Here is a 27897-nt window from a genome sequence, read left to right as displayed (position 1 = left end):
ACATTCATAATTTTATTTATACATCTAAAATAACCACAGTAATACCAAGTATTACAAATTTACTGACCACATAGCTGATTCTTAAATTTAAATGTACAATATTATAATATGGATACAGCAATATTAGAAGAAATAATATAATGTCTTTTAAATATTCAAATAGTTTAATTTTTAAAATCCTTGCAATTAATCATAGCATGTTGCTTCTAGAAAAGAGAGCTTTTCCAGAAAGTAACGCAGGCGAGTGAATACAAATTTTAGTTGGTTTTTACAAACCTACTGTTAGAAGAAACTCCTTGTCAGCATTAAGATATTCTATCCTGATAGTCTGGAACAATACAATTGTTCTGGAACATCAGTCTCTGCAGAGTGTTGCTGACTTTGAACATGATGCAGAGTAGCAGTTGGGGTTGAGTTTCTTATTGCATCAGAACTGAGTTTGAGAACAGAATTCAAGAGCCAGCTTGATGATCATGTTCTAAGTGTGCCAAAGTATGGGGTGAAAATAATAGTAAAGAAGAGAAGCAGTGTATTGGCTGGGAGCAACACAGCAGTCTTTACACAGTTTGTAACATTCACAGCTCATGTGTCCTTCAGATCTGTCAGTAAGTGCTCAGAGTAGCATCTGCTGACAACTGTCATTGTGGCCAGTTCCTGTTTCTTAAGGATTTTTGCATGATGGTTTTTGACCTGTTTTTTTTCTTCCTAAAAGCTGCATGCACATGCCTTGTGAGCCCTTGTGAGGCTAACAGGCATTGTGCCTAATTTTCATTTAATTACTATATGAAGTTAATGAACAGATGCTTTATCTTGTGGCAAAGTCTGTTTCTTTTTTTCTGGTTTGTTTGCTGGAGTAGCAGGTACCGTCTCCAATATTCTGTTAGGTGCCTCTGAGCAGAGCTGGATGTCCTAAAGAAGTACTCTAATTTGGAAGTTGCCTGGCAAATGTTAAAGCAAGCCAGGAAGAAACTTATGTGGGCTGAAATATCAATTATTACTAGTATTTTCCTGTGAAGTAAATCAGAAGTATTTATGATTATGAGAGAATCCAGGTAATCACCTTCTGTAGATCTGTCCACAGTGTAACACTGAAGGAGATTTTCAGCACCATGTAAGGCCTGTTCTAGTGGCATGTCCTTTTCGGTTTTATTGGCATCTATTTACATAAAGGATAAACCTAAACCTCTCTTACAGAGTGAAAAAAGCAGTATTTGGAGAAAATGCAACTGAATTCTTCTGCAGTCCCTTACCAATCAGAGCTGTTAGAGTTGCAGTTCTTGCTTTATGCTGTGGCTTGAAAGCAGTAGATGTTGCAGTTAACGAGAAGTTCCTTGAAATGGATGAATGGGGTGGGGATGGAAAACTGAAAAGGCATGAAATCTTAACAGCTGTTAAAAAACACCACTTATTCTACAATGAGTTTTCTGCTTTCTCAGATTGCCTGTTAACTCCAAAGGAAAGATGGTCATCACAGGTCCCCCAGAGCTTTTGATGATACTGAGGGAGCAAGACAACTTTATCCAGACAGAAAATATTAGGTTGCCTGTTTTCTGTAGTCTCATTGCATCTGTCTGCTCTGGCTCCACCTGCTGACTGTGATGCTGTCAGGATTCTGACAATCCAATATTCTGTGCTGTACAGTAGAGGAAGAGGGCAATATAATATATATAAAATTATATGTTTTATACATATATATATATAGATGGAGCCCATCCAAATAATAATTGAGGGCCACTGCCCACAAGAGTGAGCTCTGTGATGTCCTTCAACCCTTAGTTTTAAATTATAGCATATATTTATAGAAAACACCAATGCAGATCTCCTTGGAGATCTTTCCCCTTTCAAGTCCATGCTTTCAGCATGGCGACTCCACGTAGTCATTTTCCAGGCCCCGGCGAAACCGAGCGGTCAGGGTCCGGCTGATGACAATGACCCGTGGTGCCATGCAGTCCTCACGCCTATGAAGGATGTTCCATATGAGGATGGCAGCTGCCAGAGTGGCCAAAAGACAGGCTCCAATGTTCAGGTAACAGGACCATGAGAGGTTGGTGTATGGTCCGATGCGGTAGAAAGTCACCAATCCAATAACCAGAACAAAACCTGCAAAGAGTGTGAGAATATTTCAGTTACTTTTGAATTTCTTTAGTGACAAGATGCTACAAGCCTGATACTCATGAATCTGTAAAGCCTTTCCCTGCCTGTTACACTGTGCTGTGTGTGTTAATTCGTTTAAACATGATGATATATGCAAAATGGGGCACCTGCAAAGCAGTTTAACACTTAGCTTAAATCTGTTGGCTCCAGCCTATATTTCTTGCTCCTACTTTGTTGTATTCCATGTTTTACCCTTCTGTGTTGCAGAAATGATAAAGTATATACTCTGTGTATGCAGAGGAGCAAAAAAAAAGAAAAAGAAGGTGAAATCAGTGGGACCTTATGGTCCTACTTTTTTAATGTGTCTGCAGAAGCTACCAGAAGCTTCTGTTCCTTCTCCAGCATAAGCACAGTAGTAAATTCCTTAAAAGGCAGTTAAGTGCTCGGCTGTTATTCCTGTATTATCTAGTATTTCCATCCACCAATGTCTCAGTGTCACTTGCAAAAACATGGCGGGGGGTGGAGGGAAAAAGAGATCTTCCACAATTATGTTGTGAACACCACTGATTAATAGATGTCATGTAGCAGACATAAGGTGAGGTGACTTTTCTAGTCATGCAGGATATGTGTGCTGGAACAGGTAGAATACATGTTCCTCAACTCACACTTTTTAATGTTAAGAATGCCCTTTCCTTGAAGAATGCAGCAGTAAGTGCAGTGTGTTTTCTGCTCCCTGTTTGTTGTAATGGTTTTTCTATCCCTACTCCCAAATGAAACTGCCTTTCAGCTTTCTGACAGAACTTAGATTGAAACAGAGGCAAATATGTCTCTCACTGAAAAAAGGCTTTCTTTTGTTCTCGTACCTTAACCACCACCATATCACAAGAAAATGTGTTGACAGATGGGTCCGTTCACAAAGGAAGATGAGAATAAACAAAGCCCCATAAGCAGCCAGAAGGGTTTGTAGATACTGACTCCTGAAGTGCGCGGGCAAGGACAAGCAAAGAGTGAACGTTTCTTTAGGAAGTACAAGTGTCTGCATGCTCTGTTTTCTCAATTAGCCGTGCTTGGAAACTGTTCCCACGAATACACCACAGTGCTCTGGAATGGTATGAGGGCCCTGGCTCTGCAACTGGGTTTTTCCATGGAAGAGCACAGCCCGAGTGTGCATTCTGTTGGTTGGTTTTTAATTTTTGTTTTTTGTTTTTCTAGAAAAATTCTAGCAGTGCAGTGAAGAGGAAAGATGCAAATTTTACATACGGGGGGGAGGGAAATTAAATACAAATAGGATGGGAAAAAAGACCATCACTACTGAAGTAGGCATGGCATTTACTATCTTGAGAGCTGAGAGTCAATGCGAAGACTTTGTCCTCCTTATAAATGGGTGTGGATTGAGTATTAATTCAGGAAATATCGACTGCTTTGGTGTTCTCATGCCTGCCTAGAAGGTGCTTTCTAACTCAATTACATGCTGTATCTTCTCCTAAGTTGGCTTTGTTCACAGATGGCATGTACCAGAGGTGGCTTGCATAGAGGCATTTCTCACTGAGGAGATAATGGAAGAAGTAGAAACAGGCCTTTGCTGCCATTTTTCCAATTTTAACCATAGCTGAGTTGGAGAGGGGATATTAACACACAGGTCATCTGGCATTATTTGCTATGTATACAAGTTTGAAAATTATTTCTTGATTCCTGTTTGATAAAAGTAATGGTTGAGGTAGAAAACTTGTGAAGCTTAATTGTCAAGCTTAAATTGACAAGCTTAAACCTTTTATTGGTCGTGTCTGACAACATGCTGTATAGCAGATTGTGCATGTATCTTAAAAATCCTGGTTGTTTTGGAGCCAAGCATGTCATTGGCATCCTTAATTATGGTACAAAATTTTGAAGGCGTGTCCTTTTGTCTCTGAAGAAGTCCACTTTTTTTTTTTAGATTAATCTGCTTTGCTTATCTGAAAGGGGAAAAGTTCTTTCCTTGTGCTGCCAAAACCCGCTCTGAATGTGATGTTTGAGCTTTCCAGAATGCCACTTCTGTCCCCAGAACTCCAGTTAATTGTGCTCTTTTCTGTGAAGTTTCCGTGGTTTTGCTTTTGAATTTTAAGTACTTTGTTTGCTGTTTTTTTGGTCCTGTATGATTTTGTCTTTATGGTTAACAGATTCTGGACATAGGATTCTGGCATAGCTGGGAAACAATATCGTTTTGTCGCATTTCCAGTGTAACACTTTTACTGCAGTTAATTCTTGAGTTCTGTTTCTCCTTAGGCTCATAGTGAGGGAAGAGATGGAGATCAGATCCTTTATTTGTGGAATACATCCGTTGTTTTTTTAAACTCTCCTTTGGGATGGCCTGATTCCTGGTCTGCAGAACTAAGAATAAAACCCTTCTCCTTTGCTTGGTTCTGTAATATCATGGCTTTAAGAGCAGAGTGTACCAGCTGTAATGGGCTTATAGAGAATTTGTCTCTTCATCTCTGTTGGAGGTCTTCAGGGATTTATACAAACTCTTTTACAGGTTGTTGTCCATTTTCAAAGGATAATAGATGCTGCTTTTCTCATATGAAGGCAGGAAGCTGAGAGAAAGGGAGGTTGCTTGTAATTCCTATGGCCAAGTTTCTTTTCTTTCGCTTTAAAATTCTCAGAGGAAGGAGGGTGTTGAGGTGTAAAGTAAGAGACCCATCTTACTGGTGAATCTGCCTGGTGTATAGCAGAATTTTATCACTTTTCTTTTCGAGTTCCTTTTAGAATTTTTTCCAGTCCATGTTTTCACAGGTAATAAAAAAAGCCCACATTAAATAATGAAGGAAAATAAGTGTGATATGAACCATAAAACTTGTCAGGTGCACTTGCTGGATTTGAAATAGCTTAATTCATGTGCATTTGAATGTCAAAGTTCAATTTATTACTTCTTGAGCAGGAACAAGCTTTGAACCTGATATCAGCAACCACTTACATGTACCTCCAAGGGTCAGTTTTTATTGTTAATAGTTCAGTTTACACTACCTTGCAGTGTGCTCTCTTGGTAGAGGAAGCTAGGTGTGAGGATCACTGTTTGCACAGAGTACCCCTGGTGCAAGGCACTACCTGTCAGCTTAACACTCAGTTTGCTGAACCGTGACTGATGCCTTCCTGACAGCAGGTCTAGGAGTTTTTACTGTTACCTCTAACATGCAGAATTAATGGATCATTTATGCTTCCCCTTTCCTTACTGAAAGTCAGATCTGCTTGTACTAGGACAAGTCTGCAGGACTGTATGTGAGCTATGCTCCCCTGGGCATAACTTTGCCCCTCGTTCAGCTTAGGCAGCAGTAGTCAATTCTTTTATGGCACAAGACAGGTAAATAAATGCTACAGAAATACTTTCAAGATTTTTGTTCCCCAAACATCTTTTAATTATATTGGTTACCTTTTTATTGCTTGCTTATCTATCACTTACAGTCAATTACTGTCCTAAGTGGCTGCATGTCTCTGTGCTAGATGGGCTGACTTCATGAGCATCCTTCTATCTGATGGAGAAATTATCTGCCAGGAAAAAGAACTAAGGCTTCCTTACAGGGCCCAAAATAAAACTATTTATGTTAGCAAGACTATTTCCCTTCACAGGCCCTTTGCCTGAACCCTAGATCAGATGAGCAGCCAATCATGCAACAGGCTTTCTCTTCTTTTGCAGCTTTGTGCCAGTGTTTGAATGAGGGGGAACTGGGAGATAATCAGTTTCAGAGCTCCTTGACTTGTCAGATAGCAGGAGTGAGTCACTGGAGCTCTTGAGTGAAAAACATAAGATCTGTTTAGAATTCTTTGCAAGGGGTTAGACAGGAACTGACATTTAAGAGAGAAAAAGCCTGACAGAGGTGGGAGAGTTGGAAGCAGATTACTCCACAGTGTTTCCACAATTAATCAGGGAAAGTGTGTGTATATATATGTTATATACATATTTTTGTTAGGCCTCTTTTACGTGGCTATATCCAAGTTGTCTGTTGCAAGGCTAATGGGTAAAACCCTACGAATTATCTATCACATGTACTATGCAATAAAAATATGTACTTTATTCCCCTCTACATTTACAATATCTAATGTGTGACATAATTAAGTACACTTTTTGTTCTGTTTCTTTGCATTCAAAAAGGGTGGAGGAGGGGGATGAAAAAGTGACAGACACGGATTGCAAAATACATTTCCTATTGGAAATCAGTTACTCTATCTGTTGAAAGAGTATCACTTCACTTCTTGGTATTTTAAGAATTGCAGCTCATAGAATTGACAAGGTTGGAAAAGACCTCCAGCATCATCTAGTGCAACTATCCACCTACCACCTATATTCCCTCACTAAATCATATCCTTAAGTACCTACAACTAAATGTTTCATGGACACCTCCAGGGGTGGTGACTCTACCACCTCCCTGGGCAGCCCATTCCAATGCCCAGCCACTCATTCACAGAAGAAATTTTTCCTAATACCCAAACTGATCTTCCCTTGGTTTAACTTTAAGCCATTCCCTCTTGTCCCGTTGCTGTTACCTCGGAGAAGAGGCTGATCCTCCCCTCACAACAACCTCCTTCCAGGGAGTTATAGAGAGCAATAAGGTCTCTCCTGAGCCTCCTCTTCTCTTTGCCAGCTCCCTAAGCACCCTTTGTTGGATGCCATCTGGCCCCATGAATTTGTGACAGTCTGGGTGGAATAATAGTTCTCAAACCGTTTCCACCTGAATCATGGGGGGTTTATTCTGCTCTCCATCTGAGACTTCCAGGTCAGGGGGTAGAGTACCCCAAGGAAAATTGATCTGACTTCTAAAGACAGATGTGAAGAAGGCTTTGAGAACATCAGCCTTTTCCTTATCCTCAGTGATCGTGTTCCCTGCTCCATCCAGTAGAGGATAAGGAGTCTCCTTAGCCCTCCTCTTACCATTAATATATTTGTAAAAATGTTTTCTGTTCTCTTTTTCTACAGTGGCCAGTTTGAGTTCAGGCTCAGCTTTTTCCTTTCTTAATTTTCTCCCTGCGTATCCCAACAAGTTATCTGTGCTCTCCCGGAACTGCCCATCTCTTCTCCTGCAGGAGGTACACTCCTTTTTCTCCTGGTATCTAAGTTCCCTGTTCATCCACAGTGATCTTCTTCCCCAGACTGCTCCTGCATCTCCAAGAGTTCCTTCTTGTGGAGTGACCAGCCTTCCTGGACTTCTTTACCCTTCATGACTCCACATCTCCCACCAATCCTTCTGTTTGTGAATAGCAAGTCTAGCAGGGTATCTCCCATGGTAGGCACTCTTACCAGCTGCATCAGGAATTTATCTTCCACACACACTGCTGGGATTTATTTCTTCCGTACTCAGAGTTTATTTATGAAGATACAAAGTATTTTGGACTAGGTTCATTTCATTCTGTTTGATAGCCATGATAGGGCTTTTAAATGCATAGCTGAATTTCCCTAGTTTAATTTCACTGGGAAGAAATGTATTTCAATCAATTTCAGGTCACTTATTGTGTATTGTCTTAAAGTCTGCACAGAGGCCAGATCTTTACTAAAAATCCTGATGAGAATTCTTAAAGTACTTTATTTTCCCATAGAGCTGCTGTTTATCTCTAGTTGTTTCCCATCTGTAGCAAAACAAGCCTGAATGGGGGGGGCTTTTCCGCTGGGGAAGGAAACAGATAACAAATTCACTAGGAAGACTTCTGGTTGGGACAGTATTTGGCTGTTGACGGGGGTGGGCTTGGGCAAATGTTACTTTTTGAACTTGTATTTTAGATCTGTGTGCTGAACTTCCTGTTTGACCGTGGCTGGCTATAAGCCAGCTACAGACTTCTAGCATTTTAAAAAGGGCTTTGTACTTCTGTGATTTATTTTTTTCCAGACACATGCTGAATTGTATAAATCAGTATGCTGATACTGCCTTCTTAGATTCAAAGAATCAATGAAGTTGGAAAAGACCTCTGAGACCATTAAGTCCAACTGCTTGCCTAACACCAACATTGCCAACTAAACCTTTTCTATGACTACCACATCTTTGTGGTTCTTGAACACCTCCTGGGATGGTGACTGGAGTCTACCTCCCTGGGCAGCCTGTGCCAGTGCTTAGAAATCTTAGAAACTTACAGTCTTAGAAATCTACTACATTTTTTTTTCCTGGGCTGGTGAAAAGGCTCTATCAGGAAAAGAGTTAATGTTCCTCAGGAAGCAGTCTTATCCTCTAGCTCCCCGCTGTGCAAGAGAGCACACAGCAGGCTAATATCTCTAGACAAAGAAGCCAGCTTAGTAGGTCACTGCTGCAGGGGTTTATAATCTTTAAAGCTTGTCCTGTAGGGTAACTTTAGCTGCCAGAAAGGGGAAGAAGAAGGAAAATAGAGCAGTCAGTCTGTTCATAATTCACTAACCACCCTTTTGCTGTATAACAGCAAACCAGAGTGTGAGGAGAATGTTTTACTCCCTTCTCTACATACTCATTATAATATAACAAGGAATGATTTTACTGCTGTGAGTTGCAAGTCTAGATTAGCAGCTTGAAGAAGCTCATTTTTATCAAAATGATGAAGATTCCCAGAGTGTGAATTATGTAGGAGTTAATGTAAATGATTAATCAATTAACATATTTTCCTGTATCTGCTTGACACAAAGGAGTTGTTGTGTTGCAAGGTGAGTGCAGAGCTGTAATAGTTCTGTGCTCTGAGAGCTGTAGGAGTATGCTTGTGCTTTATGATGCCCAAAGACTTGAGTAGCCTCTGAGTTTTCAGTTGGATGTTATGAGTACTATAAAGGCTCCCAAGAATTTGGGTTAAAACATAACAGCCCTAAGGATTAAACAAGTTGTGAGTAGCAGAGCTTCTCAGGGATAGTTGTGGGGATTTTGAATGTCAATCCATCTTTGTAACCTTTTAAGATTAGGAGACTTGGTGTAAAGCACAGATTTCTACTTTGTTGGTGGAAATCTTCTAAGGGAGTTGCTGAGCACTGTTCAACAAGTGTAGGTCTTCTGAAAGTGAACTTAATTTTAGTTATTTTTTGGAGGTTTCCATAGAAATAATAAAGGTTAAAAATAATTCCCTATGAATTAGACCTACTTTCTATTGTCAGGCTGCTTAAATAAGAATACATGTGCAGTCTTGCAGAGTGAAATTTAGCTCCAAATATTGCTTGGCACCTCTGAATCACAGGAAATTAAGCCGATGAAGGCTCTGCCTTTGACCTAAGCAGATCATGTGTCAGACAGGTAAGAGCTCTTGTCAGCCTGAGCAGGAGGCTGCAGAGACGAGCAGTCATTGACAGATGATACTTGTAGAGATTTTACTGGTGGTCATTTGTCTTTAAGGGTGAGCTGCAGTTTTCAAGAACTGTGCTCTCTGTCTTCTGATGCATCAAAGGACAAGCAGTAGCTTGACACTAGATCTAGCTAAATGACTCAGGCTAAAACCATAGGAGACATTTCCAGCTCAAATATTTTTGCTTATAAACTGACTTTTAAACGTTTTTTTCCTGCATTACTGTATTATTTCTAGCACAGCCATAAAACCTGTTCCATACACTTGTATATTTATCTGGTAATAATACCAGCTTTACAATCAGAATGTGCCATTGATGTAGAGATGTTATAACTAATTGCTTGCTACTCAAATCTGTACTTAGACATGAAAAATACAGGCAGACTAACTTCTGCCTGCAGTTTTACCAGCTGAAGAGTTCAGCACACTTCTGAGCTATTGCCCTTCCTGTTTGCTGGTTCAGCTGCTCAGGTGAAGCATTTTAGTCAAAGTAAGCAGGATAATTTTCCATATTTTAAGATTTTTCTGGTTAATTTTGCGGACCTTGAAAGCCAGATCACTGAGGTTTGCAGTCCACTTAAAGAACATACAAGTTTTGGTTGCAGCAGTAAAATAAATGAGAATTAATGAAAACATTTAGCACAAATGAAGCAGTGGAGTTCTTTCTTTTTCTTACAATTTTTACATTTAGAGTCATTTATTATTTCTTTTTTTTTTCCAGGAAGTATTAGGCTAGAGCTCCATAGAGTCTCCTTTTAAAACAGACCTTGCTTGAGGGTGTTGTGAAGGCAAAAGGTGGAAGGAAGTTATACAGAAATCGGGATCAATTCCTATCATTATACTCAGCTGTATTCTCCAGAGGCTCCTTTGCTGTTCTGTTCTGCATTAAGATTTTTCTGGATATCAACAGATCTAAATTTGTAATGCCAAGAAGGAAAAGGGAAGGTAAATGGTCTAATGTTCTTTTGTTTTGTTTTTAAGGTGTAATAGCACAGACATGAATATGTATGAATTCAGGTTTCCTCAGCTATGTTAGGATCTGGAGTGAAATATGCTGTCAGCTGAAAAACATAGTAGGAAAAGCTGGAATGCAAAGCTTGAAACTCAAAAGAGGTAAAATTGTAATTATTTGGCTGTAAGTGATGAGCTCAGTGGGGACCCAAAATGTTTTAATCTTCAGGATATTCGGTATTAAAGTAATTTAATGTTGATAAGTAATTGGCAAGAATATTAATCATCATTATTATTCAGGTTTATTCCAGTGTTGGACTTTCAGAAACCAGGATGAGATCTAATGTAAAGAATACTTTATTCTAGCTCTCCTCCACTGTTTCTAATATTTCCCTCTACTGCCTAATATTCAGCACTGTACAGGATAGGAGTCCTGGCTGGAATACACTAGTTCTGATCTAATCTGGTGGGTTACTGCTTGCAGTAGATTAATGTCCTCTGAATTGCTCTTTATTCCGTATCCTGTTAGTATGGATTTCCCCTTACAACTGCTTGGGTTACTCTGTTACCTATCTTATATTCAGCAATTTGAGTATGTAACAGTTCCTTGGAAAAAAACAGCAAAGCAAAAGCCCTCTGGAGAGAAATTTCTGAGCACTGACACAAAATTCCACATACAGCACTGGTTCCATTTTCACCACATTCCTTTTCCAAAGCAAACACTTTGCTTTCCTGTTAACTGGGAGGTGTGAGGTTGCAGGGCTTTGGAGCTGTGTGAATCCCATTGCTGGCCTAGGAGCAACACTGTTTGCTCTCTTCTTTCCTTCCTCGTTGCTTCCTGGAGCTTTATTTTCTGTCAGAGGTTCATCCTTTTTGAATGGCAGTCAAACACTTGTGCAGGTGGCAGAATGAGAAAAAGCAAGGGAGCTTGGTGTCTCTCATGGGACCAGAGATGGTTGATCTGAACTTCTGATAGGGTTTGGAAGATGATATCTAGTACACTTAGTTTTCTAAAGCAAAAAGGACTTCTTTCTGAGCTTGGGAGACTGTAATGAAACCCATGCAATAGTTTAGCAGTATGCTGTGACTCCTAAGTTTCACGGTCTCTGAGCTGCATACTTAAATCTTCCTCCATAATGTTGGATTTCACTCTGTGACTGCTAGTTTTGTTTCCAGCTCCTACTGACAGGAAAGTTGGAGATTAAGCGTACATTGGAGTTAATGGAAACACAACCCAAGATACGTTTTCTCTAAACCACTGACTGAGCAATTGGAGAACAAATCCACCCAGAGCATTTGGTTTTTGGAAAAGAGAAATGAGCTGTGTGCTTACAGCTTCGCTATGTAGCAGGTTGACATTTGAAAGTGTAATTAATCGCCCAGACAATACTCAGGAAATGTTTAATAAGATCCAAGTATGTACATTCTAGAATGTTGTTTGTTCTTCTCACACAAATGTTCTGTCTGGATTAATATATTGGTTTAACCCTCTCTTATCCATGCTTCTCAGTGTGTAGGGAAAAGAGACTTTGTAACAGGACCGGAATTCAGTGAATTGAACTTGGGTGAAAGCAGAGGGTCTTTCACAGAAACTTAATGTGTAGCTGCTTTACTGTTCAGTGAGAGATGGTTAATTTGAGAAGTCTTTGTCATCTTTGTGACTTTGAACCGACCAACGTGAATACTGGATGTGACCATCTAGGATGTGGGTTCCTGGGAAGCAGTGACAAGACTGTACTGTAATACAAATGAAGTAGGGTAGATCCTCGTAGCAATTCAGATTGGGCAGCTGCACGGACAGAGGACTTTTGGATAATCCACTGTTCTTTTCTGATGCTTTACTGTACTTTAAAAACAGATGAAATGTTTGTCTTGGAGTGGAGGCTGAAAGGCAAAGTGTTGCCTGTGGTTTGCAGGACAAGAGGAAGCTGCTGTCCTCCCTTTTATTAAAGAAGTTGTGTCTTAGATGTAGCAGCAGTCCTTCGTGGACTTGCTCATGATTTGCATACGTGTTTTGTTTGATATCCACCAGAAATAATGTTAGCCATTATGTGTAAAAAGCTCTCATCTGGGCTCAGTCCAGAGTGTTTAGTTGGTGGGGCTGATTTCTGTGGCCTATTTGAGCAGCCTGACATTGCAAACCACATCTTTCTGAAAGAGGAAACAGCCTGTTCTGTCAGTGTGAGCTGTACTTTAAGCTGCCTGTCCTAAGAGGACAGACCCTTGCTATACGGAGGTAGTCAGCATTCACATACCACTGTTCTGGCAAATTAGAGAGGTTTCCAAGAATGCAGTTCTGTATTGAGATCATAGCAGATATTAGGGCTTTTTTCTTTTAAATACACATTCCCAAAGCTGGTGGTTCTGGATGTCTGAAAGGAATTTGTGTAAAATATGCATTAAGCAAATGAGGTGTCAAATGGGTGCTATGGTACTGAAGGAGAGGGGGGGTGGGAGGGAGAATAACCACTGGAGTCATTGCATCATTTGTGTGGATGGGAGAGCTTTGATTCATGTAGCATGACGTCTTTCTCTGTAGCTGTCACGAACTGCCAGATCCATCTCCTCACACCTTTTGAACACAGACAAGCAGACCATCTCCTTGATTCAGCAGCTTCTTCAGCCATTCTCGTTAGTGTTTTGTTAATCACTCTGACTTTCTTCCCTTATCCCCTCCCAGCACTGGGGATTTCAAGGTTCAGCTTGCATAACAGGTAATAGCAGGCATTTCCTCCTCCTGTGTCGGGATATCCTGGCGCCCTTCAGTCTCTCTCTGACTGTATTTAAAACGGACTCCAGCACAGGAAAAAAAAAGTCTAAAATTAGCAGCCTTGATAGAATAAAGGCCCAGGGCTGTCCACTGTGCTGTTTGTCAATGAAACAACAAATCTAAACAGGGCCAGAATGCATTTCCTCTGTGAAAAACAGACATATTGAGTTTTGGGGAGGATGAGAGGGAGCGAGAGAAAAGCCAGCATTACATCTGAAGATCAGAGAGAGTTATGCAAAAGGTATCCAAAAGACCATGGTGTACGTAAGGCTGTCAGGAGGCTTTTCTATGGTGAGGTGGTATGTCTGGCTTTTCATTGCAGTGAGCCCATGCACCTGGAAGCTGGGTAGGATGCTTTGAGATTACTGTCTCCTCTTGTTTGAAGTTCAGGTTCACCCTTAGTGGGTTGTTATTTAAGTATGGTTCCCATAGCAATAACCTGGGCTAGTTGCAGGTCTTGTGGCAGTGTGAACCAGAGATATCACGTAGATACTCAGTGTTGTAAGAGTCAAAATCAAATTAAAAAAAACACCAACAGTAATTATTATTATTAATGTTACCAATAGGTTATATTATGTTTTTAATATGGATTTGTAGGCAATCTGAATGTAATACTCCCATTAATGATGGTCTCATACATGTATTTTTATAGGATTAGTATAATAAATACCGAGTGACTTTATGTAATGAAGGAAGGTATTATTGCAAAACTCTCAATAGTACACTGTGATAAAATCATTTCCTCCTTCCCTCACTCAATTTTATATACAGTTTTTGTCTATGAGAATTGCTGTGGGAATTTTATTTACAACTGCCCCTGTTAGAAGTTGACTGCAGCTTTCTGTGCAAGATTGCAAGACGTATTTGTCTATCAAAGTCCAGCTGATCATCACAGTGTAGAATTCAGTTAGCTGAAAGCAAAACAACTGCATTTCAGTTGCATGAAAGCCTCTAGTCATATATTGCAGAGTCTTGAGGGGAGAGCTTTTAAGAGAGTGTGTGCTTACTCTGAGATTGTGGCCTTTTCTCTATACTTTGTCAATTGAAAGTTTCTTCAAGTAGCCATCTTTTCCACTTGGATTTAGTAGGGATGACTGAATTTTTCCTTAAAAAAAAAAAAAAAGTGTACTTACTGGCAAGCTGGAACACGGCAGCTATGGCCTCCTCCCACCACTGGGTATCCTGAGAAATAATCGGTATCTCCACCAGACCCAGGACGAAGATGAGCTGGCCAGCAGTCAGAGCAACAGTAGCGATGAGGTTACAGGCACGCATCATGTCAAACTGCACTAGGGAAACATGAGAAGGAAGGCTACAGTTAAAATGAGATAATTGGGGGGGGGGGGGGGGAGATAAAACTTCTCTGCCCATAGAAAATGATTCTCACGTATTATTCCCACTGCTGGTAATCCCTTAGACCTAACCCTTTTAGGAAGAGATTTTCTTTAGGAAATCTTTACTTAAAGAAAATCCTGTCACTGTTGCTTCACAGCCAAACAATCTGGTCTGCAGCAAGTAGCCCATTTTCAGGGACAGCCCACCAAAAACACTTGGCTTTTGTGAAGGTTTTGTGTGTAATTAGTAGCCAGAGTTGTATGGTGCAGGAACTGTCCTTTTGTTCTGCCTTTGTACGGCACTGATTGAAATGAAACCTTCATTTATGGCTAGGATTTTTAAGGCCCTAAAACAATCATCTCACAGAAAAGGAAATCTGTAGCTCTCTTGTCCTTAAGCATTCTGTTGGGCAAGTGCTAATATAAACTAGTTTAAAAGATGTTGATAACAGAGCATTAAATAGAGAATTCTTAAATCTTTCTTCTTTTAACATTTATTAATCTTTTGGACCCTCTATGGAGACCCTTGTATTTCTTGCTGTGTAATGATGTCAACGTTTGACAGTTCTGAATTAAGTGTTTTGCCATCATTTACATGTAGAAGAAAAGTTATGTGATCTTATATATTTGTGCATGTTAAACATAAAGAACAAATACAGAAATAATTACAGATATTTATATCTCAAGTATTAGAAATCCAGCAGCCAGCTGAATCAGGTAGGATATATTCACTGCAAAGTTCAGTCCTTTCAGTCAGGCTTCTTTTCCTACTTTTCCTGTTAACCTGGTGGATGTCCTGTTTTCATCCTTTTCCTTCCTCTCTAGCAAAAAGGTGGGTTTTGTAAATATTGTGCCAATTCAACATCTCTTGCCAATATGTCTCTGCTATTCTGAAATAAAAGCAGCTCAATGTGCAGAGTATTAGAAACAGAAGGACTGCAGACATTAATTCTCATCAGATTTTTCAAAAGCAACTTTAGCTGTTGTGATTGAATTTTGGTGTGCTAACCACCCAAATTTTATTTTCTGGGAGACTTAACAACAGATTAGTTGTCAGCTAGAATGCTTTGCCTAAGGCCTGTTCTTATCTTGGTAGCAGGTTTCTGGATCTCGTTTTTCCTTTTTGTAGAATATTTTGGAAAGGTCTTTGTTCCTGTTGCATGCTACCAGGCAGTGCTTCTTTGTGGAATTTGTTGGACTAACTTCTTGTTAAAAAGATAGGCTTTATCCACCTTGTGTTTCCGTGAACAGTCTGTGAATGTCTGCAGAGCTGGTAAGAAAGCAGACAGCAGTAGAGAAGAAGAGAGTTTGGAGTGGAAGCTGAAATTCTGATCTCTTCTGTTGTTCAATCAGTACTTGAGTCATGCTTGTCAAGTGGGTGGATCTTTTCATTCTTTGCCACCTCAATCCTTCAGCTGTGACTGAAATTCCTGATCCTCTAAGGGGGCTTCCAGGAGTGCAAAAAACCCCGCAACTCCTTGCTAGAAACAAGCAAGAGTGAACTTCACAGTAGTAACCATTCAGTACAGTCTACTGGTGTGAGCCATCAAAATGACTGCTTTTATTCATCTTTAGCTCCCAGTGTTCTAAGAAATGGCTCATGATTTAATTAAACTTCAGTAAAATGATATTTTATCTTAAGGAATTAAATAAAAACCAGAGACCATTCAACTTTTTCGCATGAAGTAAAATATTAAGCTCATTGCATTTTTTGTTTGTTTTCCTAGTGAGTTCATTTCTCACAAGAAAATTTCACTTAAATATTTCACTTAAGATATCTTAACTTTCAGTGTTGCCCTTTATAACTTGTGAGTCTACAACATAGGTTCTGAATCTACAGTTCTGGCTCTTGCCACATTCAGCAGTTCTAACTCATGAAGTATGGTGGTTGACAGTAAAGCATACTCAGATGCACACTGAGCTTTGTATCAGAGCATGGGGACTGAACATGGGGATTGTTCTTTGCATTCCCACTTGAGATTTCTGTAATAATTTGAGGACCCATGCTTACCTAAGAGAGAGTGATTACTTTGAAATGAGAAGTGCACTAGAAATAGCAGCTTTGCAGCCATTGTTATAAAAATACTTGCATTTTTCAACATCCAACTGTAGTGCCAGATACAAAAAATGTTTTGTTTGCAGTCATAGTGAATTCTGTTGTCTGCTTATAATATACATTAAGTTAAAAATAAAATAAACAAAAAAACCCAACCTCCTACAGATGCACACCAAAGAAGCTCATCAGGTTCTGTACCTTTGGGGAATAAGACATTGTGTCTCCACTCCTCTCGTGTCTTCTTCTCAACTGAACTGTTATAAATCCTATTGGTTTTGCCAATGAGTTAGGATTTATTTAACATTCTAAAAGTTTGATAATTACTAACTCAGTTGATTTTTACAGCATTTGTCATACTTGTAGTCTTGAAATAACGGTTTGGTGATCACTGCCTCGTCTTGCTGTTGGAGTGCAGTAGGCTGTGGTGTGCAGATCTTTGCTTGCAAGAACTGCAGACTTTAGGGATGCTTATTCAGCTAACATCCTCCACTATTCAGGGACAGAAATGCAACTACTGTTTTACATAGCTGTTGCTTTCAGCTAAAAAACTCAAACATGGTCCAAGTTGGAACTGCAGCAGGATGACAGGAACAGAGTAAGGAGGAGGCAGTTGGTGTGGTCTTATGAAACATAAAAGCAATTATTTTTGTGGAATCAGGTCAGGACAGCATCTGAGTGCCCTTCCACATTTCATATCGGGGCATGAAAGCTGTTTCGTTCTAATACTTTTAATGTATGATCTGCCATCTCTTCATTTTGTTCTAGAATTGTAATGACAGCTCTTTGAGAAGGAAGGGGATCAGAATTAACAATGTTAACTCCATTCTTTTCTCAGTGGAATTTACTAATTTTACTCAGTTTTGAAATGCCACTTTCGCTTGCTCTGGTTTCTTACTGAGCCATTTTAACTTTACATATTAACAGCTCAGCACCTACTTCTATTTTGTACACGTATGACCCTAAGCTGAACTTTGTCCTGAAACAACCCCAGTACCACCCCCTTCAAAAAGGTGGTAGATGCCTGCAGGGAAGTAGTGGTGTTTCCATCCCTGGAGGAAGAGAAACGTGTGGATGTGGCACTGAAGGATGTGGTTTAGTGATGGGACTTCATTCAGGTCATTCAGGTTGATGGTTGAACTTGATGATCTTGAAGGTCTTTGCCAAACTGGATGGGTCTATCATTCTATTCATGAGTATCTGTGGTTGAGGATAACCTAAAAAGCATGCGATTGAGAAGCATTTCTTCAGAGCCTGCACCCAAAGCTGTAAATTATGCTGAGGAAGGCAAGGCCACAAGGCTGTTTTCATGCTTGTATAAGTGGTCAGCCCAGGAATAAACAATTCTCATCCTTCATAAAGACAGCATTAATTGCATTGTTATAAGAGCTGTGAAATCTGGTGTTTACCTATGCTCTTTCAGTCTACCTGTTGATATTTTAAATTATAATATGCAGAAACTCTTTGTTAGTAAGCTGCAGTCCATTCCAATGGGCTTTCTATATTCATTACAACTGGTATGAATGTAGAGTGGCCTGTTTGATTTTTGACCATTCTGATTCCATTGCAGCCTTTTTGTACTTAAAATCATTCTGCAAAAATGAAATTTTTATATTACTCACAGAATGTGGAAACAAAAGCTTCATTAACAGTTGTGTACACAGTTACTGGCATTTCAATTAACCATTAGCTTCTAGAATCTATTGTGTAAGACTGTCCCGATGCCATAGATATTTTGGACATCCCACTTTTGTTTTGAACTTACTGTTAATGTCACAGGTCTCCTGAAGCTTCACTGTCAAAGGCATTTCCTATAGCTAGAAGGGAGTGCTTCTAGCAGAACAATCTGGGTACAACAGGAGGTGTTCATAGTTACTTTGAGTCTCTCTTGAACGCAGTTTTCCTCTGCCTTTCTCACTTTTCCTTCATCTCCCTTAATGCAATTTAGCTGCTGAGAACAGGGATAGGGATAGGCATCAAACCACTTCAAAACTCTGCTCTAAGCAGCTGTTGTTAAGTATTACAGAGTGCTAATCTCTGTTTCATCCTTTCTGGAAGCGAAGCTCATCTGGATCCCAGCATACTCTGAGAAGCAGTTAATTCATGGGCAGGGTGTCTAGCTGTGTTGTACAGCTGGGCAGTTCAGGGCTTTGGCTGATGAGTTCTGCTTTGTTTAAAGCAGTGACCAGTCAAGGGTCAAAACCTAAGCACCAGGGATGAGACCAGTTCAAATTTCCCATTGCATTGCTCATTTCCTAGACCAGAAGGATCCATCTGGATTAGAAATGTTGATTTGATTTGCTTATTTGCAAGCAGCAGTTTTATGTTAGGTGATAGCCCCAGGGTTATTTGTGCTTTGCAAAAGCGGATTAGTCATGCTAGAGAGTAATTCACAGTGTTTCAGATTTATTGGGAAGGATGATCTCATTGAAAAATCAGATGGTGCTAATTGCTGAAAATCTCAGGTTTTCTGTCCCTGTTTTGTTTGCATTTAGGAGAAAAACAGTCATAGGTGAGAATTCAAGCTGCTGACGGATTACATCACAATGTATGTATTCATATTAAGCAGCCCAATGCCCTAATACTTGTCTGCAGCTTCCCTTGAGAAACAGCACTTCCAAAATTGTTGGTGTAAACTTCAGTCCAGGTTCTGTAATTCAGTTACCAGCCTTGGGAAGAGGTGAGAGCAGGGCTCCCCTCACTACACAGGAGCAGTACAGAACCTGCACATCTCACCACGGCTTCACAGCTTACTGCTTGTCTGTGAGCATGCTGTTTACCTATCTTGCTGCAGGACAGTGTGTTTAAATCTAAAAATCAACTTAAATTTTAGTAATGTTAGGAATTCACTACTCATAGCTGAAGGAAAGCACCACCTTAGGCTGCTGCTAATTCAACTGCATCTGTGAGGGCATAGTACTTCAGGATATTCTTCTCTTGAGGAAACCTGCTTTTCCTGCTGATTGTGCTAGTGTTGAGATTGTTACTGCAGTTACATTTAACTTCAGTTTTCTTTTAATCTTAAAAGTTACACTGTTTGGTATCTATTTTAAACCTGTGTCTGTAGGCTGACATCATATGCTGCTTCTGATGCAATTTAATGTGAATTGGGGAAGTAATTAGATTTTCTCTAACTTGATCAGGACATTCTGAGTACGTGGTTTTCATCTGGAACTTGACACTTTGCTAAAGCCCTAGCCTAGGAAGGGCTGCATCTCTTGTTCCTAACAAATCTACTCCAGTAAGTAGTCTGAAAAACCTTGGTACGTATTTCCTTAACAGAACCATTGCTTCCAAGCTCTGAGCCCTTCCTCTGTAATCTGCTTAATTCCATTTCTTATTCCTGACAGTTAAGGCAGTTAGGAGGGAATCATTGGTTATGCCCAGGCTTCTTGAAGAATTGAGACTTGGTGGGATGCTTCTTCATATTGAGACTTGGTGGGATGCACATAGGATGTGCTCTGTAAGTCTCTCTACTTGATTTGTCTTGCCATTACTTGTGATCTTGCTCCTAAAAGCCTCTAATTCCATCCTGGAGAAGTGAATTATGTATTTTTTGGAAGAAACCCTTGTTTAGCTAATGTGGATTTTTTTTTTTTTAGAATGATAAATTTCTAGTAATTAATTTTGTGTTCCTCTGGTTTGGATGTCAGCATTGTCACTAAGAGTCAGATGTGCAGAAAGTCCCCACTGCTGACATAGAGAACAGCTGCAGCTGTGCCTTATGCGTCAGGAGCACTATGAAAATGCAAAGCACTGAGAAGTTTTCTTTAGTGTGATGATGAATTCACAATACAAAATTAATGACCAGTTCTGTCATTTTTACTTTCCTAGTTACCACAGTTTGAGTGTCCACTAATTTCTCCAGTTCTTAGGTGAGAAAAAGTAATGTGGCAACTGCAGTTCTGTGCAAGGAGGTGCTATACCTCAGTCCTGCTGCTGTGCTCCAGACTCTGTCCATCGGTGAGCACAGCTGTGTTACTACTCAGAACCACCTAAGCAGCTGAGCTCTACCAATTGTGTGGGTTAGGGCACTGTCAAACTAAATGAAGAATTTGAATGCAGAATAAAAAGATTTCATAGGAATGGCAACACAGAGCTTTTTATTCTGTGCCACTTTTTGGCGATGCCGATGGAGTGCGTTGGAGCCACGCACTTAATGGCAGTTATCCCACGTGGCCATTGAGTAAATGAGGCAGACTTTGTGGGAAGATGATGTGTGATCAAAGATATTCTTCATTTTACAACAGAAGCATGTGAATAAGGATTTTGTTTCAAAACAATTCAGATGAAGGCAATAAACAGAACCACTGTACCTAGTTATTGACAGTCAGCATCATATTATGCCTTCATGTTATCAAGTCTTTGGACCTTTTGCTTCAATGTTGATTTAAATTTTGTGGGTTTTTTATGTTAATCTTTGAGCTTTTTGGGAAGGGGAAGGATGAATTAGAAAGTACTGAAGCTCGTTAAAGGTATCTGTTAAGCAAACTAGTGCTGGTAATATCCAAATGCTCCTGTTATCGTGTAATTCACATCATGGGAAGATTTAATAAAAATGCTGCCCCTTCAGTAGTTCTGTTTCAGGGGTCCAAATTTACTCTAATTGACAAGAAAAAAGATTTGAGTCTATTTTCTCTTCAAGAGTTGTAGTATATGGAATTTTTGAACCCTTTCTACACAAATATTTTTTTGCATGTTTTATTGTAAAAGAGTGGGACTTTCCTTAGTAGGAAAGTCTTCTTCCTTAGAGAACCTCCATAAGCAGCTGTATGGCTTTCAGATGCAGGGAGTCCTCAATGCACTCTGTTGCTGGATGGATATATGTCAAATTAGAGCAACCACTTATTTTGCTTGGTTTCACCTCCTACATAGCTGCCAAATTGTACACTTTGGAAAATCTTGCGATGAAAGATGGAAATCAAAAATCCTTAAGAAGCACCTTCTACCTCATTTCAGTTTTTTATCCTTAATTAAAGAAATAAAAGGGAAGAGGAATCAAACAGTTCTGGCCCAATGAAACAAATGTTCTGCTGTTGCAGTTCCGATAGGCAGGGCTGTCCCATCGTTCTGTTGAGCTGTTGGTTGTCCATGTGTCACGGTAGTTTTGCATGGTTGTAAACAGGAACACAGTATTTTGTGTAGGCTGCAATGAATGCCTTCAATCTGAAAGGTTCCAAAGTTCTAAATAAACTCCAAATCTTAATAGCAAAGATAATCAAATATTGATTTCTCTTCTGCTGCTTGTGGATACTGTACTGAAATATATTAATTTTCCCAAATAATACAGAACTAATTGCTGAAAGTACCCTTAACTCTTTACAAAAAAGTCCATAGCAAAGTAAAATCCATGTTAAAATGAGCATTGACTCCAATGTGAAGAGCAGACCTCTTAAATTTCACTTCCAGAAAGACTGCATATTCGCCTCCCCTGCTGCAGTTAGTGACTTCACTAATTGAAACATTGATCACATGGAAGATGCTAGGAAGGAAAATCACAAGCACAGAGCTGCCAGCAGTGCATACTGTCTGTGTCTGTGCAACAGCCTCATCTTATATCAATGGGCAGGTACCCATTCATATAAGTAAGTGTCTGGCTGTATGTAATCCGTTGGTGGCTGTCTTTTCCAAATGCAGTGGCCCCTCTGTTCTTGATCTGTCTATATAGAAAAACTAATATGATGCTCACTGCTTGACACGGCCTGGCTTCAGTCCAGCCCAACGTCAGTGGCCAGTGTCACTCCCTGAACTGTTACCTCTGCAAACAAAAGCCAGCACTGTTCCCACGCGGAGCATTGGCCCGGGTTAGCACTGCTCTTCATAGTGCAAGTGTCTGCATAAATCATGCACTGAGGCTGGCAGGTGTTTATATTTAGTCCTTCTGGAGTCACGTAGTCACTCGTGATGCCGTGCCTTTCCCTGTCACTGGTTATGCTACTTGTAAGAAGCACAGCTATCTTGCTCTTGACATCTGCAGTTGAAATAAGCATCCTGCCACTGGGGTTTTCACTCAGTCCTTCTGGAACCCTGAAGAACCAAATGAAGTTTGAAAAAAATGTCTATTCTGTAGTTCCAAATTGTTTGTAATGTTCTTCAGACGAAAAGGAAGAGAATGTGATCTTTGCAAACAAATAAATGAGCTCCATCTGTCCACAGAGCCTGCAGAGCTTAGGGGCATAACTGTACTGTGCAGCATGGTCAGAAATAACAGTGCTCATTCCAAGCTCTCCAGTGTGCTCATATGGTGCTGGGCCAGGAATGGGGAGAGATGACTGAGCTGAGCTCCTTACCCTTGCTCAGTTGCAGCAGTTGTAGGCTGCCTGAGCAGGCAGGATTCCTTGATGTGCTTTGAGAGAACATGCTGATTGAGTGTCTTTAAGTATCATCTAGTGGCTTGTCCTTGTTGGAAAAACTTTGGCTGGTATCTTCCTAACTGGGCTGGGATTTTAAGCATAAGCAAAGATTTCTGTTAATGCGATGCCAAAGAAAGGGAGTTCTCTGCCTCCATCACATGTATTTTGCCCAGCTTGTGCTGGAAGCTGTGCTCACTGGACTCCTGATACCATTCCTAAACCTGAAACATTCCACTTGAAACCTGGGTATTCCTCTTAGTCATTTCAGCTGATTCACAGAAGCTTTTTAATATCACAGATGGCTGAAGGAAGGTTGCAGGAATGTGTGGCAAAAAGGGAGGGAAGGGAAGATGTGGTTAAAGCCAAAAGGGACTGAGCTCCCCCTTCCAAAGGTACTGAGGTGTTAGTTTGAATAGAGTTGAGGTTCTTCCCCCCAGAAGCCAAGTCACTTGCATTTCTTTCATGTTGTACCTTGCAGAAATGGTTTACTTTGAGATATTTATCTAGTTTTTCTTAAGCATCACTGACTCCTCTCTCCAAACTTTCTCCAGACTTTTTTCCCCCATTTCCATCTCCTTTTCCTCATGGTGACTCCTTGCAGCATCTGTAATGTTGCATAGATATATGTCTTGGTATATATTCTATCTGTTCTTTATTGACTTTGATACCCTTGGTGCAGTGTTTATCATAGTTTATATCATATGGATTAAGTGCAAAACATCTGAATTTTTCTCTTGCTTCAGTGGTTTGTGTGTTATGATGCAATAATTTGTGCAGATGTCTCATGAGTGGGGAATTGGATCACAGTGGTTTTGGGATGGAATCTGACTTTGCATTTCCAAAGGGGCTTTTGGCAGAAGTGCTGTGTCACACTGACTTTTTCTGTTCACTTCCTGCGTGATCTTTTGATGGAGCATTTTTGTCATTTTTACCAAATGTTCAAGACCTCATCTGTTATTTCTTTCAATGTGTTGTAGTGTATTTTCAGCTGCAGTACGTGCAGATTCTGACATACCAAGCTACTTCCCTTGCTCTTATGGAAATCATTTTGTTTGGGCTGTGTACCCAGAGGTAGGGAAAAACCTGTGTCCTGTGAAAGGAGGTTTGCCAATGATTCCAATGGGAGAAAGGGCAGACCCTTAAATTCTCATCAGTGTTTTTAAAAGACATTTCTGCCAGTGAGTGAGTCTACTTATGGCACTGCTTTTAGTTGGCTGTTACTTATATAGTACTTGAAATTCCCATGGGTTTTAGCTTTTTCTGTTGAACTGAGCTAGACTTGCCTCACAAATGTGTCCATGTGTACGTGAAAAGAAATGTTATGACCAGTATCATAACTTTTCTTGTATTCCATTGGAAGAGCACGCTTTTCCACTTATATTGGTCTGAGTGGCATCCAAAATACTACACCTTAACTCTCAGGAAGGAATTTTTCATTCAAACAGTTGTGCCCATGTGTATGTATATATATATAGAGAGAGAGAAAGTAGAATCTTAGAATGGTTTGTGTTGGAAGGGACCGTTAAGACCATGTAGTTCCAACCTCCTGCTATAGGCAGGGACACCTCCCTCTAGACCAGGTTGCTCACAGCCCCATCCAGCCTGGCCTTGAGTGCTTCCAGGAAGGGGACATCCATCCATATGTATATATACACACATTGTTCTAACTGACAGATGAGCATTGTCCTTTATATGTCACTAATGTGATTTGTATATTAGAGGGCATAGTTTAAAGTTATGAAATCATGAATGCAGGATCAGGCCCATGTTGACAAGGTGTACACCCATGGAATCATAGGTTAATATGCAACAGATGTGTTTCTTTGTTAGCTTGTCATAGTAGAGCTGCAGAAGTGAGATTTTATTTAAACTCTAGAGAGTGAAGATTGACTTCTGCTTGCTACTGCCTTCCACATTAGTGTGTGGATGCTTGACAAAATGAGTCACTGGACCTCCAAAGCCTTCTTTAATCTAGTGTTTTAAGAGCCTCTTTGGTGTTACAGAACTGGGGGGAGGGCAGCATGATTATGCTATGGTTATTATGTTTAAAAAATTTCTATCACACTTTGCTTCTGTTTTGTGTAAGAAAGTGGTGCCACACGGTTTTGCTATGAAACTAGTTCTCCTATGCCTATCTTCAGAGCACCATCTTCTGAGCTGTGCACAGCAGGAAATGCAAGTTAGTGGGTTAAAAAGCTGCAGAAGCTTTTTTAAATTCAGTATGCAGGAACTTATTCTATCTGTTCCATAGAGACTGGGTACTTCTAAAGTTTGTGAGTGGTAAGCAAGTTTTTAAGTCAGAACCTGAGTGATAAAATAACAATCAGGGCAGTCATTCGAGTGATGAAGTTACAGGTTGACATCAAAGAAGTTTTTAAACAGTCTGTCATTATTTGTCATTACAAAAATTCTGGTAGGTGTAACCAAAAATCACGTTCAGGGATTCATCATGGTTGACAAGTTCTTCGTGGGTGACTTTTGCAGGTTTGATGTTAGCATGTGCACAAAAAGCAGCCGCTGCTTTTTGGAAAACATGATATTTTGTGGGCCTACGCTAAAACATATTTTGAAAAGAAATTCCTCTCCTATTTTCGTTTGATCTCAAGAGGGATATAAGAGACTTTAGGGCAGAATAGCATTGTTCTTTTTCTCCATGTTTCAAACCATGAAAAGAAAGAAAAAAAAAACCAACAAAAAAAACCAACCCAAAAAAACACCCATTGAACCTTTTTTCTTACTAACGTTACAGTTATGAGTCTTCAGAGGTACCAGCACAGTTTAAAAGCAGTATTAAAATCTCTAGAAAAAATCCTAACGTCTGCCAATGCATGAACTTGATAGGCATTTAATGCTTTAAATTCGATTCCTTGATGGATCCTCTTAGTGTTGGTTGAGTTTTCCTGATGGAACAAACCCCGAGGCAGTCCTGCTCACAGCCCTTGTCTGCTGTCTGCTTGTTTGGAGGCCCCTAGAAGCTGCTGAAACGATTGACTCTCAATGAGTGCCTTTAAACCCATTAGCTGTGGTTCAGCAAAGGTGTCCCAGGTGACCACAGGTATTCCAAGCACAGCTTTAGTACTCTAGCTTAGTGGGAGTGTGGTTTCAAACTCCACGTCATGAGCACAAGGTGCCATTTTTTCATTGCTCAGTTTTGTAATTCTGCAAATTGGCTTATGGATTTGGTCTTATCAAAAAAATCTAAACATATGAAGTTGTTTTAAGATGTATTTTAAGATGCATGCGTTCTTCAGATCACGCAAGTCTGAACTTGCATGTGAGAATTATGCCATGCTTAATGGTTTTCATATTTCACAAGTAGAATTTTTTTACCAAAAGTGTATTTCCATATGTTAGTACCTAGCTCAGCTTAATAACTTTTGTCAAAGATATTGCTGTCCTCCACATGGAAAAAAAAAAAAGAGAGAACTAACAGTATCTGAAACATTTGGCTCTTTTTATATTTTTTTTCAGTATTCAGAGCAGCTGTGATTATGGTTTAACATACTGAGAGGAAATACACTCATAGCAAGAATCCAAGAAGAGGGAAAGGCAAGCAGGAGGTGTCTCAGAGCTCCAGACTTAAGTTTTCTGGATGGATTTTTTTCGAAGTGCATGGTTCCATATGCTATAAAACAGGACAGTGCAATACAGATTACTTCCCTTGGGGAGGGACAAGAATCTTAGTTCCTTGCTGGTGGGTGGACATAATTATTCTCATTTTCCTGATTTTACGTTACTGTTTACATTAAGAGATGTTTAGAATTAAATGGCTAACACTGATGTCAGAGAGCTACGTGGATGGTCTGCTGGGCTGTGCGTTCCTCAGGACCAGGTACACGGTATCTACAACAATCCAGCACAAGCAGAGAAGAGATGGAACTTACGTTTGACAGTGCTGCGAGACTCCTGGAACCCGGCTGACTCCGAGCCCCAGCCCAGGGCTTCGCACTCGCGCTCCTCCCCTTGCCCGTGCCTGGTGCTGGTGCTCGCGCCTGCCCTGCTCCTCTCTGCCAGCCAGCACATCTTCCAGAGCCCCACACTGCGCTTACGTCCATCTTCCAGGGTCTGGTACACCCAGTTAGGAGTAAAGGCAGCCGCGTTGTTAAGAATCAGTGAGACCAAGGCTACCAACACAGCTGTGGCTACCAGTTTCTGGACAGTCATATCTGACTGTCAGCTCGCTGCCAGTCTCTATTTGCAGAAGACGCAAGGTCTCAGTCAGCTGCAGCACATTGAAATGGGACTTGAAAAGGAGGCAGCTTCGGTAGGATGTTATGAGTGGCTAGAGGACATCACCGTTCATTCTCAAAGTCAACTCCAGATGCGTTTCTGATGAAGCAAAAGAGAATTTCGTGAGGTAGGTAGGGTAATTCCATAAAATACGAACACCAAGAAGCTAATTTAAGTCTCTGTCCTTCCCAGCTTTGACTTATCCACCTTCTTGCACTTTGATGAGCAGTGCCAGGCCGGTGACGAACTGGAAGATGGGGAGGTCCATTCCCTGAGAGCTGAGGCAGGCGCAGCGGGGATCCAGGCTGCAGGCAGAGCGCGGGCGCTGGGTGCCGGCCAGCAGCGTGCCCCAGCCCACACAGTGCACCCAGGGGCGCGGGATCCTTGCAGCCTCTTTTGGAAGCACGCTTCAGAATATCCCACGAATGCTGACAAATGGCATTCTTAAAACCCAGCTGAACTCCAGATGAATGTTTTCATCCCAAAGGAGCTAGGAAAGCTTGGAGTATCCCGAGGAACTTGTTCCGCTGCGTCTCTCTGACCACCAGAGCTGTGAGTGGCGGGGGCTGGAGCGCAGGCTGCCGTGAGGAAAAGGTCTCCCCCTCCACCCCCCCACCTCTCCACTCAGAGGAAATGGCTGTTTTTGTGGCTGTTTTTGGTGAGCCTCAGGGCGTAGTCGACTGCAACAAACAGAGCCGCTGCCACGGCAGTCAAACATGAACAGGATGTGTTTCCTGAAAGGAAAAGACATATGGAGACTTCTAAAGTTGTCCCTCCTCCCCTTGGAGCGTCCCCTTCCCGCTTCACTCCTCCCCTCAGCGTGGGCCAGGGGGGCTGGGGGGACATTGGGGCCCCCTGTGC

At 40.7% G+C, this 27897-nt stretch overlaps 3 protein-coding genes across 3 annotated transcripts in view; 2 read left to right on the top strand and 1 right to left on the bottom strand.

The window, feature by feature from the left end:
* Window positions 1-27897, top strand: part of CYTH3 (cytohesin 3) — a 425983-nt gene that overhangs the window by 250963 nt on the left and 147123 nt on the right. The gene's annotated exons all lie outside the window — the stretch shown is intronic.
* IFT140 (intraflagellar transport 140) overlaps window positions 1-27897 on the top strand; it is a 68677-nt gene that overhangs the window by 23605 nt on the left and 17175 nt on the right. The gene's annotated exons all lie outside the window — the stretch shown is intronic.
* Window positions 3-27746, bottom strand: TMEM204 (transmembrane protein 204). Its single transcript, XM_065732613.1, has 3 exons — window positions 26691-27746; window positions 14200-14355; window positions 3-2100 (listed from the first exon to the last, which is right to left on the bottom strand). The coding sequence occupies exons 1-3, from the start codon at window positions 26968-26970 to the stop codon at window positions 1856-1858; spliced, it is 681 nt and encodes a 226-aa protein (XP_065588685.1). The 5' UTR covers window positions 26971-27746; the 3' UTR covers window positions 3-1855.

The sequence above is a fragment of the Cyrtonyx montezumae genome, unplaced genomic scaffold, assembly GCF_038088225.1.
Source record: "Cyrtonyx montezumae isolate F1298 unplaced genomic scaffold, pur_monq_1.0 scaffold_16, whole genome shotgun sequence".
NCBI classification, from domain to species: domain Eukaryota; kingdom Metazoa; phylum Chordata; class Aves; order Galliformes; family Odontophoridae; genus Cyrtonyx; species Cyrtonyx montezumae.
The sequence above is the reverse complement of the archived record's forward strand: the minus strand, read 5'-3'. Positions and strand labels throughout refer to the sequence as shown.